This window comes from Athene cunicularia (assembly GCF_003259725.1).
Source record: "Athene cunicularia isolate RWA chromosome 2 unlocalized genomic scaffold, athCun1 chr2_part1, whole genome shotgun sequence".
NCBI classification, from domain to species: Eukaryota; Metazoa; Chordata; class Aves; order Strigiformes; family Strigidae; genus Athene; species Athene cunicularia.
In genome coordinates, this window is record NW_020799095.1 from 89341141 (window position 1) to 89355242 (window position 14102).

Sequence of the window (14102 nt, forward strand, 5' to 3'; positions counted from 1 at the left end):
CATCAGCCAGCTTAGTGGCACATCGAGTAACCCTCTAACCTGGCTCTATCAAACTTAAGAGTCAAAAACCCCACCAATACATTTGTTAAGGTTCATCAAAGGTGATGGATCTGATCTGAAAGGAAGAGAGGGGAAAAGGATGAATGGAATCACCAGCAGGTTCTGAGACAGAGACTAATAGAGACTGATGGTCACCCCTAAAACCTGCATCAGCAGCAAGAACTGGAACACAATGACCATGCCACAGAGTAATGCAGGGTTTACGCAGTTTGCCCATACTACAAGTAAAGCGCTCTGAAAAGATACTGGAGCTCGGGAGGTTAGCTACTATGCCCATCTGGTGCTGGACCAGGGCCAGAGGCACTCTCATTGTACTCAAGCTGTGGTGTGCTGAAGCTTATGGACCCTCCCGAGACGTCAGTCAGTCAGTTCAGGTGTCCCTGCATCAGGCATGACAGCTCAGTCTGCACGGGCAGGCATTCCTACGTGCATGGAATTACCTGCATTCACTGCACCTCTCCCAAGACTGTTAACCTTTTTTTGGAGAGAAATTCCCTGTGTTGTGCAAAGAAAGCCTGAACCACACGTGTTAAACTCGGGGTCAAACAGTTTTAGCAACTTTGAAATGAATAAAAGAAAATGGTCTTTGTACATAATGCCTAATTAACACACAGAATTTAAATCCCCATGGCCAGAAGCCTCACAATAATTTTTTCAGAGATGCATCTATCATTCTAGATATGAAACTATCTACAATTACATTAAACAAGATGTAAGAAATATGTTGATCCCCCATGACTCAGAATTTTTTAAAGCAGAATTTAGATCATTTTCATGCATCAAAGAAAAAGGCACTAACTACCAGCACTTTTCCCTGTGAGAATCACTTTACTGAAAATTTCTTTACTAGTAAGGATCACAGACATTTGCTTTTTAATCACAGTTATCTGTAAGAACTATTTATAAGGTTCTTATGACCTCACCCTGGCTGAAGGAAAACTACTCATTAAAGAAATGTGAACTGTATGCCTTCTGATGGAGCAGGAGGCTCACTTGGAGCTCACAAGATTTACTATATTAAAACTCAGCTGGGAGTTTTATATGTCAGGCAAGTGGAACAGCTACAGATACTGTCAACACCTCTCCATCCAAAAGAACATGTTGGTGCAGTTGTTTATTTAGGGCAACACAGTGTGTGAATTTTATATGCACAATATAGAACACAGGCAGTAAATGTTTTTATACTCCTCCAAATTAAAGAGCATCCTTGGTCTTATACAGTGCCGACTGCACTTTTTTATGCCAAAATAAAAGATGCGTACCAGTAATTCTACACACATGGAAATATCTGCAAGCACGTATGTAACAAACATGCCAGTTTTTAACTCTCTCTTTCATAGTTAGGCATACAGAAATGCAAGGTCTATCTTGCACTTATTCAGCTATGACTTCTTCATAATACACCATTGCATTCCATCAGCCTTCATGCCAACCATTCTTTGGAATGAAAAGCCTTACATGCTCTTGCAGCACTTGATTACCACATATATGTCCATGCAAATCAAACAATTAGTGGATCTAGTCTAGAATTCTTACACAGGAAAGCATGAAATCACAGTCAAAATTATTCCTTTATTTTTACTGGGTTTATTTCTGTATGTTGGTGGTATATGCAATACCTTTTGCAGTGCCTCTTCTGTCTTTTCAGGGTTCGTTTTGAGTGCCTGGGAAGCATCATTCATTGGAATAGGCATGAATCTCAGAGTATAATTCCTAAAGAAAAATGAAAGAAAATATTTTTTAATAGTAAAAGTTAACCTAATTATGGCATCTCTCTAAGAAGAATCAACTAGAAGGGAGAAATAAGATGCATCTAGCCTGTTTGTGGAAGGTACTAATAATATATTTTTCACATTTGTAAGTGGACTAACTAGAGGCATGTGTGCTCCTTTTTGCTGCTAATTCTTCTTTGCCACTAGACAGAGGTGGAGATTTTAAAAAGCAAAAAATGTAGCCAAGTGGCCACTGTCCAGTAGCTGTCAATTAATGGCCTAGCTGTCCTCTGTACCTTTGTGCACAGGGTTAGATTACTTTTTCCTGTATCAAAACAGGACAGGGAAGAGTCAGTGACTGCTGGCAATTCTATCAGATCTAAGTCTAAATGGAAATATTCAGTGACAGATAGCAACAAAGAGACTGAGTTTTGAAAACTTACTATTTAATAACTTCTTGTATTTACAAGAATTTGAAGATGCTTTCTGAATTTTTAATAAAAGCTGAAAAAATAAGCATAGCATCTGCACATTGCTTTATGGAAACAATTGCATTTTACTTATTTCTGTAGCTTTGTCCATCTGCTGTGATATGAGAATAAAGATAGGGTTTTGGTCTTGAGTCAAAATTGTATTTAAACTCAGAGAACAGAAACTGGCTAGCATGACACAGTTAAACCTAAGATGCTACATGTATGTCCACACACCTTCAGATTTGAATAAAGGGAAAGAAAAAGAGCAGGACATTCTTAAAACCTGGAAAGGAAATTATTCCTCCTATTTTCAATTAGCTTTAATTTCCTGCAAACATCCCTTCCTCCTTCTTCAGCTGTCTATAAACGTCCCACTAACCGTCTGTTTCTATTCTATCCAGAGATATATAAATATGGTTGGAACCCTCTATTTTTAAGTACTTTAAAGTCAACAATTTCAACTGAGTCAACTCCGTTGACTTCAATGCACCCATCCTTCACTAAATGTCCTAACTCCAACAACAGACATCTTAACTACTGTGAAACTCCAAGGTTCTTTCTCTTCTTCTCCCACCAGCTGTTTAGCCACATGAAACCACTCCTTGAAGGACAGCAGTCTTTTGAACTGCCAAACACACTGACTCATTGATACTACCCAACATTTTACCTTAAATGACAATGGAAGACTTATACGTTTCTTCCCCAGTGCAAACATGGCAATGCATAGCTGGCAGTGGCAGATAGAGTCAGCAAGGTCCCTGTCCTTCTGCAGTGTACAACTGGCTACGGCATCACAGACAGAAAATTAACCTTTCTACTTGTCCTTCCAAAGAACTGCGCAAACTGTGCAGACCCTGTCACGTGTCCTCATGTAATACTAAACAGCAAATAACTGGCTGTCTACCAGCATGGGTAAAAACGTTTAAATGTCAAAGATACCAAGCTCAGAGACAGAGATAATAATTAGAGAACTTGCTGATTGCCTGACTACTACCTGGCAGGTGGGGTATTTATTTAGTTAAAAAGAAACTAAGCTAGATTTCCAAGAATCTCCGCAGCTGTTTGACATTTACACATCCTATTCATCGAAATCTGTAATAGTCAGCTCTCATGCTAGTAATTACATGCTAAATTCAATTTAGTCAAAGGCTTAGTGCACCCTCCCTCACACACACACACACAGAGGAAGCGGGGGGAAGTGAATAGCAAGAAGATTTCATGGACGCAGTCACAGAGGCAGAACTCTAGAAGACCACTACCCTAAGGAAGGCTCTGTACTTGGTTTGCTTCCAGAATAACATTGTATTGGAATGCTACTTTATTTTTGTCTAAGAATTAACCAGCTCTTAAGGGAAATAAACCCAAGAATTTAAAGCTCGCTTTTCAATTTTGATCATCAGAGCAATATTTATCTTCACAATTCATTTTTCTCTGTTTCCTTTGAAATCTAAAACATTCCTCTGTTTTTCTTTTTATTAACACTCCACTTGTCTCTTGTAATGGAGTACATTACCAACTCAACAATGCAGTAATTTCATAACACATTAATACCCTCATCAAAATACCTACATGTAAAGGATACTAAATTTTAGAGGCTCAGAGACTGGAAAAGATGTCTCATAAACCTCCTGTCTCTCCTACATACAGCATGTGCGACAACAATCCTACACTTCATCACATGTTACTTCCCTTGTAGTAACTTCTCCATTTGTGACACACACTCTGCTGCACAGTGACAGTTTTACTGCCTATTTTTTTAGAAACAGGAATAAGATAATCTGTTTTGCCAGCTTGGACATGCGGATTTCATGTCACTGCTAAGGGAAGAATTCATATCCCTCTAACAAATCCCAGCATTTCCCATCAGATTTTAGGACTTGAGCTATTTCTTCAGTCCATGCAGAAAAAATATCCTTTAAAAATGAATACGAGGCCATACTGTACAGTCCTATGACAGAGTGGGCTCTAGGCTTTAAAGCACACAAGTACATGTTTATTTTCATATTAAAATTACAGAGATACAAGTCCCTGTCTAATGGCCAGGCTGAACAGGATGCCCGCTGTTCTCAAATGCCCTCCCTGAGCTAACACCTGTATTGGGCTCTACAGAAGATCCTCTCTGCCTCTCACATCAGCTGGCTGGGACACCCTTGGGGCAGCTCTGCCAACAGCCACGGTCCCATAATTTCCTTGAAGGAACAACATTTTCACACAACTATGAACAGACAAAGAAAAGCCAGGAGGATGGGAAAAAACAGTCTTCAAATTACTTCAGCATGTTTTAAAGCCCTCTCAATTCTCCTCAGCCTCCTCCTCATAGTACAAAAGCATAGCTTTCTTATACTAAACCACAAAATATATGACTGTTTTTCTTAAGAACAAAATCAAAACAATGCACACAACACATATACCCCCAAGCATCTTCAGTATATTTCATTCCATTTTGAGCTACAATTCATTCCTACAGAATGTTGATGGTTTCATGTATTTTTAGGAAACATATGGTGGAGGATGTTCTCAATATGTCTTTGAGATTGTGGATTGTTTAAAGGCTAATTGTTTTCAGCCGGTATTGACAGTGCCTCTCCTGTGAGTTTAAACCTTTGTTGCTTGTGGCTTAGTTTGTGATATTATCAATGGTTTTAACAATCTTAAAATGTTAGAGGGGACATAAAATGACCTCAGCTTCCAAGCTAAATAAATCAGATGTCACTTCAACAAAGTGCAGTGTCACACAATTACCTGCAGCATTTCTCTTTTTTTTTGTGTGTAGGTGATTTAGTTTTGCCTTAGGATGTCCCCTTGTTTTCTATTTACTTATCCAAGCACTTCAGAACAGAAAAATAAAGTTGATACTAACCAGAAAATAAGCATATTTTTTAACCAGACTTTCTGATAAATGTACATGTTATTGCTCTTGAAGAGAAATGCCTGCAAGCTGACAAATAACCTTTGCAAATTATTATTCACTACTACCAATGGAATCACTTCAAGATGATTTGCTTAATTATATAGCATTTATGTAATTTCCCCCATCAGAGCAACTGCATTCATTTTGAAACCAAGAATATAAACTACAACAGTTTCATAAAACAAGTAACTTTATAAGCTCTAGCCTCATGACCCTTCCAAGGGTTAAGATGCTCCCCTAAGTAGTTATGCAGTTTTGCAAGCCTAAAGAAACTTCTTGTCTAGAAACTAGCAATTGTATGTTACCTTCACCTTCTGACGAGAGCCTTTGTTCCTGTCTGAGGGATTTAATGATGTGAAACAACTGCAATTGCTGCTTAATTTAAATCTGTAATTTTTCCCTCTTAAGAAAAGTAATAATAACATATAAAGAAATGTGATGTAGATGGAGAGAGATGAAAGTCATTTAGCATCTATCACTGGTAATGGCTGCAACTGTGAGTAAGCTCAGAGAAGCAAAATGATCCAGACCACAGCAATTATGATGAACAACTGCAGTTCCTGAGATCATCACTATTAGTTTCAACTTGCTGGGGGAAAGAAAAAAAAAAGTCAGACTACAAAGGCATGCTTCAGTAATTTTCTGTTACTATATACAGCTTCATTCACTGACTAGAATAGAATTTCTGCATGCTATCAAGACAATATAATGAAGGAAAAATATTCTCAAATTCAGAATATTAATGCTAACAGCAGAACTCAAAGGCCTTAAAGCTGATAGAGTATGGATGAAAGAGCCATAAAGCCTTTTCCCATCCTTTTGAAGGATGTGAAGTCATAAATTTTCCTTTAGATTAAGCACCCTGATGTTTAAAGTTGAGAGCACTCAGCATCTCCAAATCATATTGACTGCAACGAGAACTGCAGCTGCTCAGATCATTCTGGATCTAAGACTCTGGCCTCTTCATCAGTGATTCAATTGCTTGAGAACTTACTTTTCCAGTGCCACAGCTATGTCCTGGAAGCCCTGCGCAGTGATATTATTCTTGTCCCATATTACAGTTCTGAGAGGTGGCGGGAGAGAGAAAAGAAAAAAAAAAAAGTTAAACAAGAACCACCAAATAAATCAGTATTGAAACTTTGCATATTGAAATAACACAGTGCTGTATGTTCAAAATTGTACAGTGGAAGGCAAGATTTTAAAAACTTGTCTTTAGTTACAGGCTAAAACCTTGAAATGACAGAAGTTACGGACAAAGATACTATAAAATTCGGTTTTCCTTTCTTTAAAGGGGATTCTGTACTATATTTTCCATCATTAACATAAAAACGTTTTCCTAAAAGAGGGTTAATAGAAAGATTTGGAGATAAAATTCCAGCTTTTTCCAGTAGCAGCAAAAATAAAGTTCAAATGTCTGCTTTACAAGTCCACACTGAAAACCAAGAAAATTGCAGTAAGTGATCAATCTCTGTTCTGCCTAGGCTATATGGCTACTGTTACAAAAAAAGGTATTGAAAAAAATTCATGCTAATTGGTGGTCAAAATTTGCAGGCTATTGTATATTCAGTCCTGTACTAGCTCATCACACAGTTTCTATGATTCCACATGCAACGTAGCTGGCTGCCAATATAAGCCATTAGGTTAGGTGCATAAATCGTAGCTCTTTTGAATACACAATAGTGATAAGAGTGATCCAGCCTTCCCCCTCCTCCCCCAATTTAGACCACTCAAGCAGACTGCCTGGCAATTTGCGAACACATGTTCAAAGATCTCATTAGCAGTCAGAAGAGACAGTCAAGCGGATAAATCTTGCTCGTGCAAGAGCACTAGTTAGTTGTAGCTGTTCTTAAAAAAAGGCACAAAATCAGAGGTTTCTGGTGTTAAAAAAAAAATAAATATATAGATGGTAGGGTTTCACAGGTATTGACACCCTTCTGAGGTTGCAGAATCATCCCTTTGCTTTTTAGATGGAAAGATGGAGGCAAAAAGAGAGAGGAAGAGAGATTCTACACCCAGTCTGCAAAGATCAGCTACACTTAGGGTCAAATCTTGGATATTTTTGTCATTGGAAAGTGTGTTTGTATTTCTACATGGATGTGATTTTATAACATTTTAAGCAGAGCCAGTTACCATTGCATTATTCAGTTTGTAATCACACCACAGACTGTGGTGACATTATGTCAACTATGACATTCAGTGTACTTTGAAACATTTCAGTGTGCCATCCTGAAAGCCATCAAGGCTTTATTTCTTCAGGTACTATGGTCATTTCAGGTTCATACATTCAATAATGCTAAGCCACCTCTCCAGTGTTTTCCTGACATTTTCAATATTCTGTTTGGGCATAGCAACGCAAAGATCAGGATCCCTGCTTCTGAACAAAATAGCCAGGAATCCTCTGGGGAATTTGTTATCCTCCAGGGAACAAATGCTTAGAGACTAAGCACAAAATGGTCTCTTCACACAGATAATATACCGAGGAAGGTTCATCTGCACAGTCTGACAAGAGAAGGAATGAGGATTAGCTTTCCAGATGACGGTGACATATTTAGAGGTCTCCACTCAGTTTCACGCTGATTGAAGGTTTTGATGTTTGCTAATCACATGCTGGATAGAAAAAAGTGATACTCTCAAGACATCAGTGCCAGACATGTGCTAAAAAGCAGTGAAGTTGTCGGGTGGATGAAGTTGCAGAGAAGAGATGCCAAGGTCCATCAGCACTGTAGGCAGGGGAGAGGGGAAGGAGGGATGGTCCATGCTGTTACCCATTCTGAATTCCACATGCTCCTAGTTCTCCTGCAAACTGATACTCCAGAAAACAAAGAATAATTTACTTTAGTTTCCTACCCAAGTATCAGAATTTTCTCTGCTGGGAGGGCCTCCAGTGGAAAAGCAAGAGCAGAACAGAAGAGAGTGGCTAAGCACCAGAACAGGGTTCCAGAAGATGCTGTGGAACCCCTGTATTGGAGATCTTCAGAATCTGCCAAGACAAGTCCCTGAGCAACCTCGTATGGCTTTAAAGTTGTCCCTGCTTTGTGAAGGACATTGGATTAGATGACATTCAGAGGTCTACAACAAGGTAGGGGTTTTTTTCTGTGATTCTAGGAAATTGAGAGCTCTCTTGTTTCAACAAGAGGTCTTTCTGTTTAAATATAGAAAATGCAGTTTTCTCCGGTTTCAGTTATGGAAGTATTTTTGTAGACAATTTGCTTCTCTTGTCTGTTTAAGAAAAAAAGGATGAGAATCTTTCCAAATGGTAAGACTATAAAGTGGCTGTACCTAGAAGGGTTATGAAGACAAACAGCTTGAGAATAAGCCAACAACTTCAGTATTATTAAGCCATTCTGTCTTTTACCGCAAACACATTTCCCCTACCTGAGCTTGGTGTTTATCTGTAGGGCTTTTGCCAACATCTTTGCTCCCATATCTCCCATGGCATTTCCACTAATATCCACTTTTGTAAGAGAAGTATTGCTGCCTAAGGCATTAATAATGATGGTGACCTCAGTCTTCAGCTTGGAATCTGCGAGGGACAATGACTGCAGAGGCTGTGGAGCATAGAAAAGGCACTGATAACAGTAACTGATAACGCACTCATTCATCAATCAACCAAAAGTAGTTACAAGTTCCCCAGACTCTTGGAAATAGCAGTAAGCATCAAAGAGTTATTTCTGTGTTTGCTGCAGATCCTACAACACATGATAAAATGGGAGCCAACAATTTACAGTTCAGGTGTCAAACATATACACATACAGATTAAGTTGCAACACCCTGGAAAAAAAAAACCCAAACATTAAGTGACAGTGCCTCCAATTTTCTGTGTCCTATTAAGTACTGAATACAGTGGGAACCTGAAAAGAGGCAAGATAGCAACAACCAGCTTCACAACAAAACCTCCAGTATCCAGTGGGTTTTGCTTAGCCAGCATGCTTCCCTGTTAGTGAGAAATAAAAATACCTAGCACTCTACTCCTTTCCCTCAGACTAAGAGCTTTATCCAAGGGCAAATTAGGATCTGAGATATTGTTAAAACAAAACCAATTCATTTCAACTGTTTTATGATTGGTACTTCAATTGGTACTTCAATTAGCACATGCATTTCGGAAGGAAGAGACAGAAAACTGTAGTAAGTCTGAAGTTAACAACAGTAAGAAGAGTATCTATTAAAATAAGTTAATGGATATTATTCACAGTAGTGTTCTGACACCTGTGTTTGCAATATCTTTATGTAACTTTTTCATATACTATGTTAAGCTGAAACTACTTTATTGGGCTCCGGCAAGTCACACTCTATGCCTTAAGAAAACCTGATTTAAAAATATCTGTATTTCCTCCATTCTCAGTGTCCCAACACTCAATGTCAGGAGATCAAGAACTACAGTTTATCTATCATCATGCCTTGTGGAGGTATTACAGCTGCTAAAATTGTAATTTTTCTTTGTTGAAGTACAAGAAATCCACAAAACATTTCCCTTGCTCAAGTGAGAGTTCATACAGGAGTGTATTGTCATTATACACCCACCAAGGCATGTACTGGAGGATGAATTTTAGGAGCCTAAAATCTTCAAAGTTGCCAGTATGGGGAAAATCAACACCTTGTAAGGATGAACCATGGCCCCTACATTACATGCCTAAAGCTTAGATTAATATAAATAAACCAACTGAACTGTGTACACCTTCCAGGGACCAAGATGCTTGCACAGTACTTGCTTTACAACGGAACTCTAGCCTCCAGACACCACTGGATTACAGTGATAACAAAAAAATCTTGCAACAATAAGAAATGCACTTATAAATGAGGAAATACATAAAAATTTGGAAGCACAGCAGGTTTATAATTAAAAAGTCCAACAGTAACACAAGCCACATGCTGGTTTTATTTTAAATGGAAGTTATTAAATTACTATGTTAATGCCCTTAATCTGTCTATGTTTCCCCATTCTATTACATTATGTACCCTAAAGAATATTAGCATCACTTTAGAATGGGACTTAGAGCTCTTGGCACAAGTTTGAGAAGATCTCCTGTGACAGTATCATCACAGAAAAGCACTGCCACGCAGCACTTGAACAGAAATCGCCAGTAAGCTTGTGAAAGTAGAGTTTCTGCTGTTTCTCATGTGTCGCTTTAGAAAGTGTAATTCAAGTAACTTAGCTGGAAGTATTTCCTCCCGCTTATCAATTTTTCTAAACCTCAAATATCTTCCCAGGAAAGGATTTCTCATTCTAATCTGCATTCTAATTCTCAAGACAAAACAGTATCAGATTGAAAATGCTTCTGCACTGTGTTCTATGCGGAGTGACACCTACACATCATTACTACCACATCGGAAATATGCATGTAACACAGTAAAGCAGCTGCTACATTAGCAGCTTTGTCTCTGAAGTGGATGAACTTCTAGTTTTCCTGCACAGATACCCTCATTGTTTACTCAATAAGCAAAAAGGAAAAACCTGTGGACTCACTTGGTGCCCTGAATACAAACTACAATCAGAATGTAACTGTGTAGGAATTAAATGTACAGGCTGTTAAATACTCCTTAAATTATCTGACCATCACATTAAAAAAACCCAACCAAAACCAAATCCCCCACAAAGAGGGGCAATACTCTACATAGCCTACAAATATTTATTTCTTTTAACAACTTACTAGTTTTAGCTGGATATTGAGAAAACAGAAGTCTGACAAGCACTTCAGTGTCCCTGCTGCAGAAAACAGGTACTTTGCCAATGGAGTGAAGATGTCTTAACCCAATCTTATTAAGAAAGAGGGATTCTTCAAGTAAAGAATAGAATTAGAGACAGTGTTCATTGATTTTGTCATACTCCTGCTGGAAAACATTTAAGAATCAAACCAAATCAGATTTGTTCTCCTACAAACAAAAATGTTGAAAAAACTCTCAAAAGACCAATTCTGCAATAAACACTGAACGAAGAACTAAAGATATTCAGCGCTGTAGCAATTCTGCACCTATACAGGACTGACTACCACTCTGAGTAATGGTACACAGTACCTGCAGTGTAACATCTATTTTTGCAAGAAGAAAAGAAATGGCACAGTAAGCATACAGCTTCAGACACATCCTACAATACTAATAAGAATACATTATTATAGCCTGCACCGTACAACATCTACTTGAAAATAGAAAAAAAACAAACCAACCCCCCAAATCTAAATATTACATTCTTTATATTAAACACCTGGGAACTGGGAAATTTTGCTGTTTAGGATGCTACTACTGCTTTTAAATTGTGTGGAATTACATTTGCATCTAGCTGTATTTTTACAGTCATAAAACCAAGCTATTGATTGTCTAAATAATTTTACTCATAACTCATATTAACACAGCAACAGATCTATTTAAAGTGTACATAAATAAATGAAGAAGCATTTGGCAAATGACTATTTTAGATTAAAACCTCTTGCTTCAGCTTTCCATGCAGATAATACACTGTCCCCAAACTGTACCAGCCTGCAAGTAATACTCATCAAGCAGCATGTTTTGGGCATCATCATACCCTGGTCTCTCTAATTCCATCCTTACTTTTTAATGTAAATGCTTAGTAATTGCAGAAAAAGGACCACCCCATTTAGGATTCAAAACCAAACCAAAATAACTAGAAACTTAAAATAATTTTCTACACATTGTACTATCTAAAGGTACAGTGAGGACCTTCCTGCTAGCTGTAACACATGCTTTTCCCATGGGGACACAGAATGTACATCCTCAACTCTTTAGCTGCTAGGAGATGCTTCAGACTGATTTTAGCATCTAATGAAACAGAAACAAACAAGATTCCTTCACTCAAAAAGATTAACAAGAGAAAAAAAACATGGGGAGGAAAGAGACAGGTTAACACCAACAGGATCACATTTTGTATCTCAAAGGTTAATGCAGGGCATAAAGAAGAAACAGTTATTTTAAGTATGCAAAAATAACTTTTTGGTGGATTATTTCATTGTAACACTGTTTGAAAACAGGATGAAACTACAGAGCATGTTCTGTAGGTCAGCTCAGGAAAGATGGTGAATAGGAACTACAGGAGCACATCTGACTACTGGATTGTGGCACAGGCAGAAAGTGGAGTGATGGCTGACATTGCCTATGAGCTGAAAAGGAGCACCTGTTGAGGTTGATGATGCAAGAGAGGGAGAAATGTGAGAATGATACATCCAAAATTTACCAACTACATTTTCTCTGCCCTGGAAGCTTCAAAAACAGAAGACAGAAAAGATAAATAGAAGGTTCTAACACTTAATAGAGACAGTAAGGTGAAAGTTGGAATTTTTATCCTTGCAAATAGACAATATGAACAGGATAGTCACATAAATAGAAAAAAATAGCAAGAGCCTGTTTGAGAAGATGGTTTGGATACTGAAAGGACACATACAGTGTGTTTGAGGTGTTTTAGGATATGGCCTGTGTGGGAAGAAATGTTCACCTGCACCAGAGCAAATGGATCAAGGAAATTGAGGAAAAAAACATAATAAATGACATTTGCTTGTGATTAATATGGTTTGACATAACAGTCTTTAGGACAGCTGTGAAAGATTAAGCATGAGATACAGGGCTGGACAGATACAAATATCCAAAGAGAAGAAGCAGGTGCTATCTGATGAAATGATACGACCAGTATCAACAGGAAAAGGAGAGAAGGGGAAGAAAGCCCTGCATCATTCCCCTTGAAACACTAGTTTGGTACAAGAAGTAATACAGAGATCTACCAATACGCTTTGCATCATGTTCCATCTGACTTATGCAAACAAGGACTTACTGCTTTCATTACAGGTGCTAACTCAATTAGAATCAGCTCTGATTCCGTATGCAGCACTTCACTGTGTCCCACTAACACCTCATGTTTTAAAGAACAAGTTGAAGAGACAGGCAATCAAGAAAAAACACAGTACTACTTATCCCCAGTTAACAGGACACAGAGAGGAAAGAGGACTAGTTTAACAAATCACTTCAAATACAACTAAGCAGTAAGAAAAGATGAACATATAATACAGGTCTAATGACCTTGTATGGAAGGAGACATCGGAAACCCTGGTAAAAACTGCTCCACTGAATTGCAGGGTGCAGACACAGATGGTAGGAAAAAATAAGAAAGCATTTAAGTGTGGAGACCATGAACTTGGAGGTGAGACAGTAATGACAACAGAAACAGCAGGTGTTTAGACAACTGAAATCTACAGTCAGCTATTTCTGGAGAATGAGGAAAGCAGAGCTTGCTTGTTACTTGTACGGGGAATAAAGGAGAAAGAAAGGACTAAGAATAGATAAATAAAGATTGACAAGCATGAGAGAAACAGAGCATCTTAAGATTCCCTTATAGCTAAACCTAGGATGCCAAGTAAGGCAAGAACACAAATCCAACCACAAAAGACTTTTAAAAATCAGGAGAGAAGGTGGAAATGAAGAAAGGGGGCGAGGACCCCAGCAAGGCACTCTGAAAGGGTTTTATGAAATTGCTCCTGTGATTAATGTACTAGGAGAAGCAAAGAACAGCATAGCGAACAGTTTATTTGCATCTTTTGAAGAAGAAAGGAATTCTGGGAAATCACTACCGTGACTTTGCATTTTGTCAAGAAAAATAAAAAGAAAAAGAAAAATTCTGTTATTGAAGGAGTATCACTACCTAGAGAATACTACCATTGTAATTTCCTATCAGGACACAAAAGTTTTGAAAACTTCTGCCCACAGGGTTGTATAATTTAGGCCTCAAGCAACTAGGTTAAGCACATACAACTATTTTGAATTAATGATTTTCAACAAGCACAGATCCTAAGACTATCCCAAGAAATGTCTACCCGCATGCTACACAAAATCAAAATTACTATTTGAAAAATAAGCCCCCAAATGTTGGATGAGTCTGTAGAGAAACATGATCAAATCTTATGCAGCAAATTAACACAGTGAAGAAAATTATCAGAAACAGGCTATGAC

At 38.1% G+C, this 14102-nt stretch overlaps 1 protein-coding gene across 1 annotated transcript in view; it reads right to left on the reverse strand.

Annotated features, from left to right (window-relative positions):
• CARMIL1 (capping protein regulator and myosin 1 linker 1) overlaps positions 1–14102 on the reverse strand; it is a 191802-nt gene that overhangs the window by 57000 nt on the left and 120700 nt on the right. The window contains exons 22-24 of the mRNA XM_026841413.1: positions 8532–8704; positions 6151–6219; positions 1680–1773 (exon numbers count right to left, since the gene is read on the reverse strand). Coding sequence (XP_026697214.1) covers positions 1680–1773; positions 6151–6219; positions 8532–8704 — 336 coding nt within the window. The remainder of the gene's footprint in view (positions 1–1679; positions 1774–6150; positions 6220–8531; positions 8705–14102) is intronic.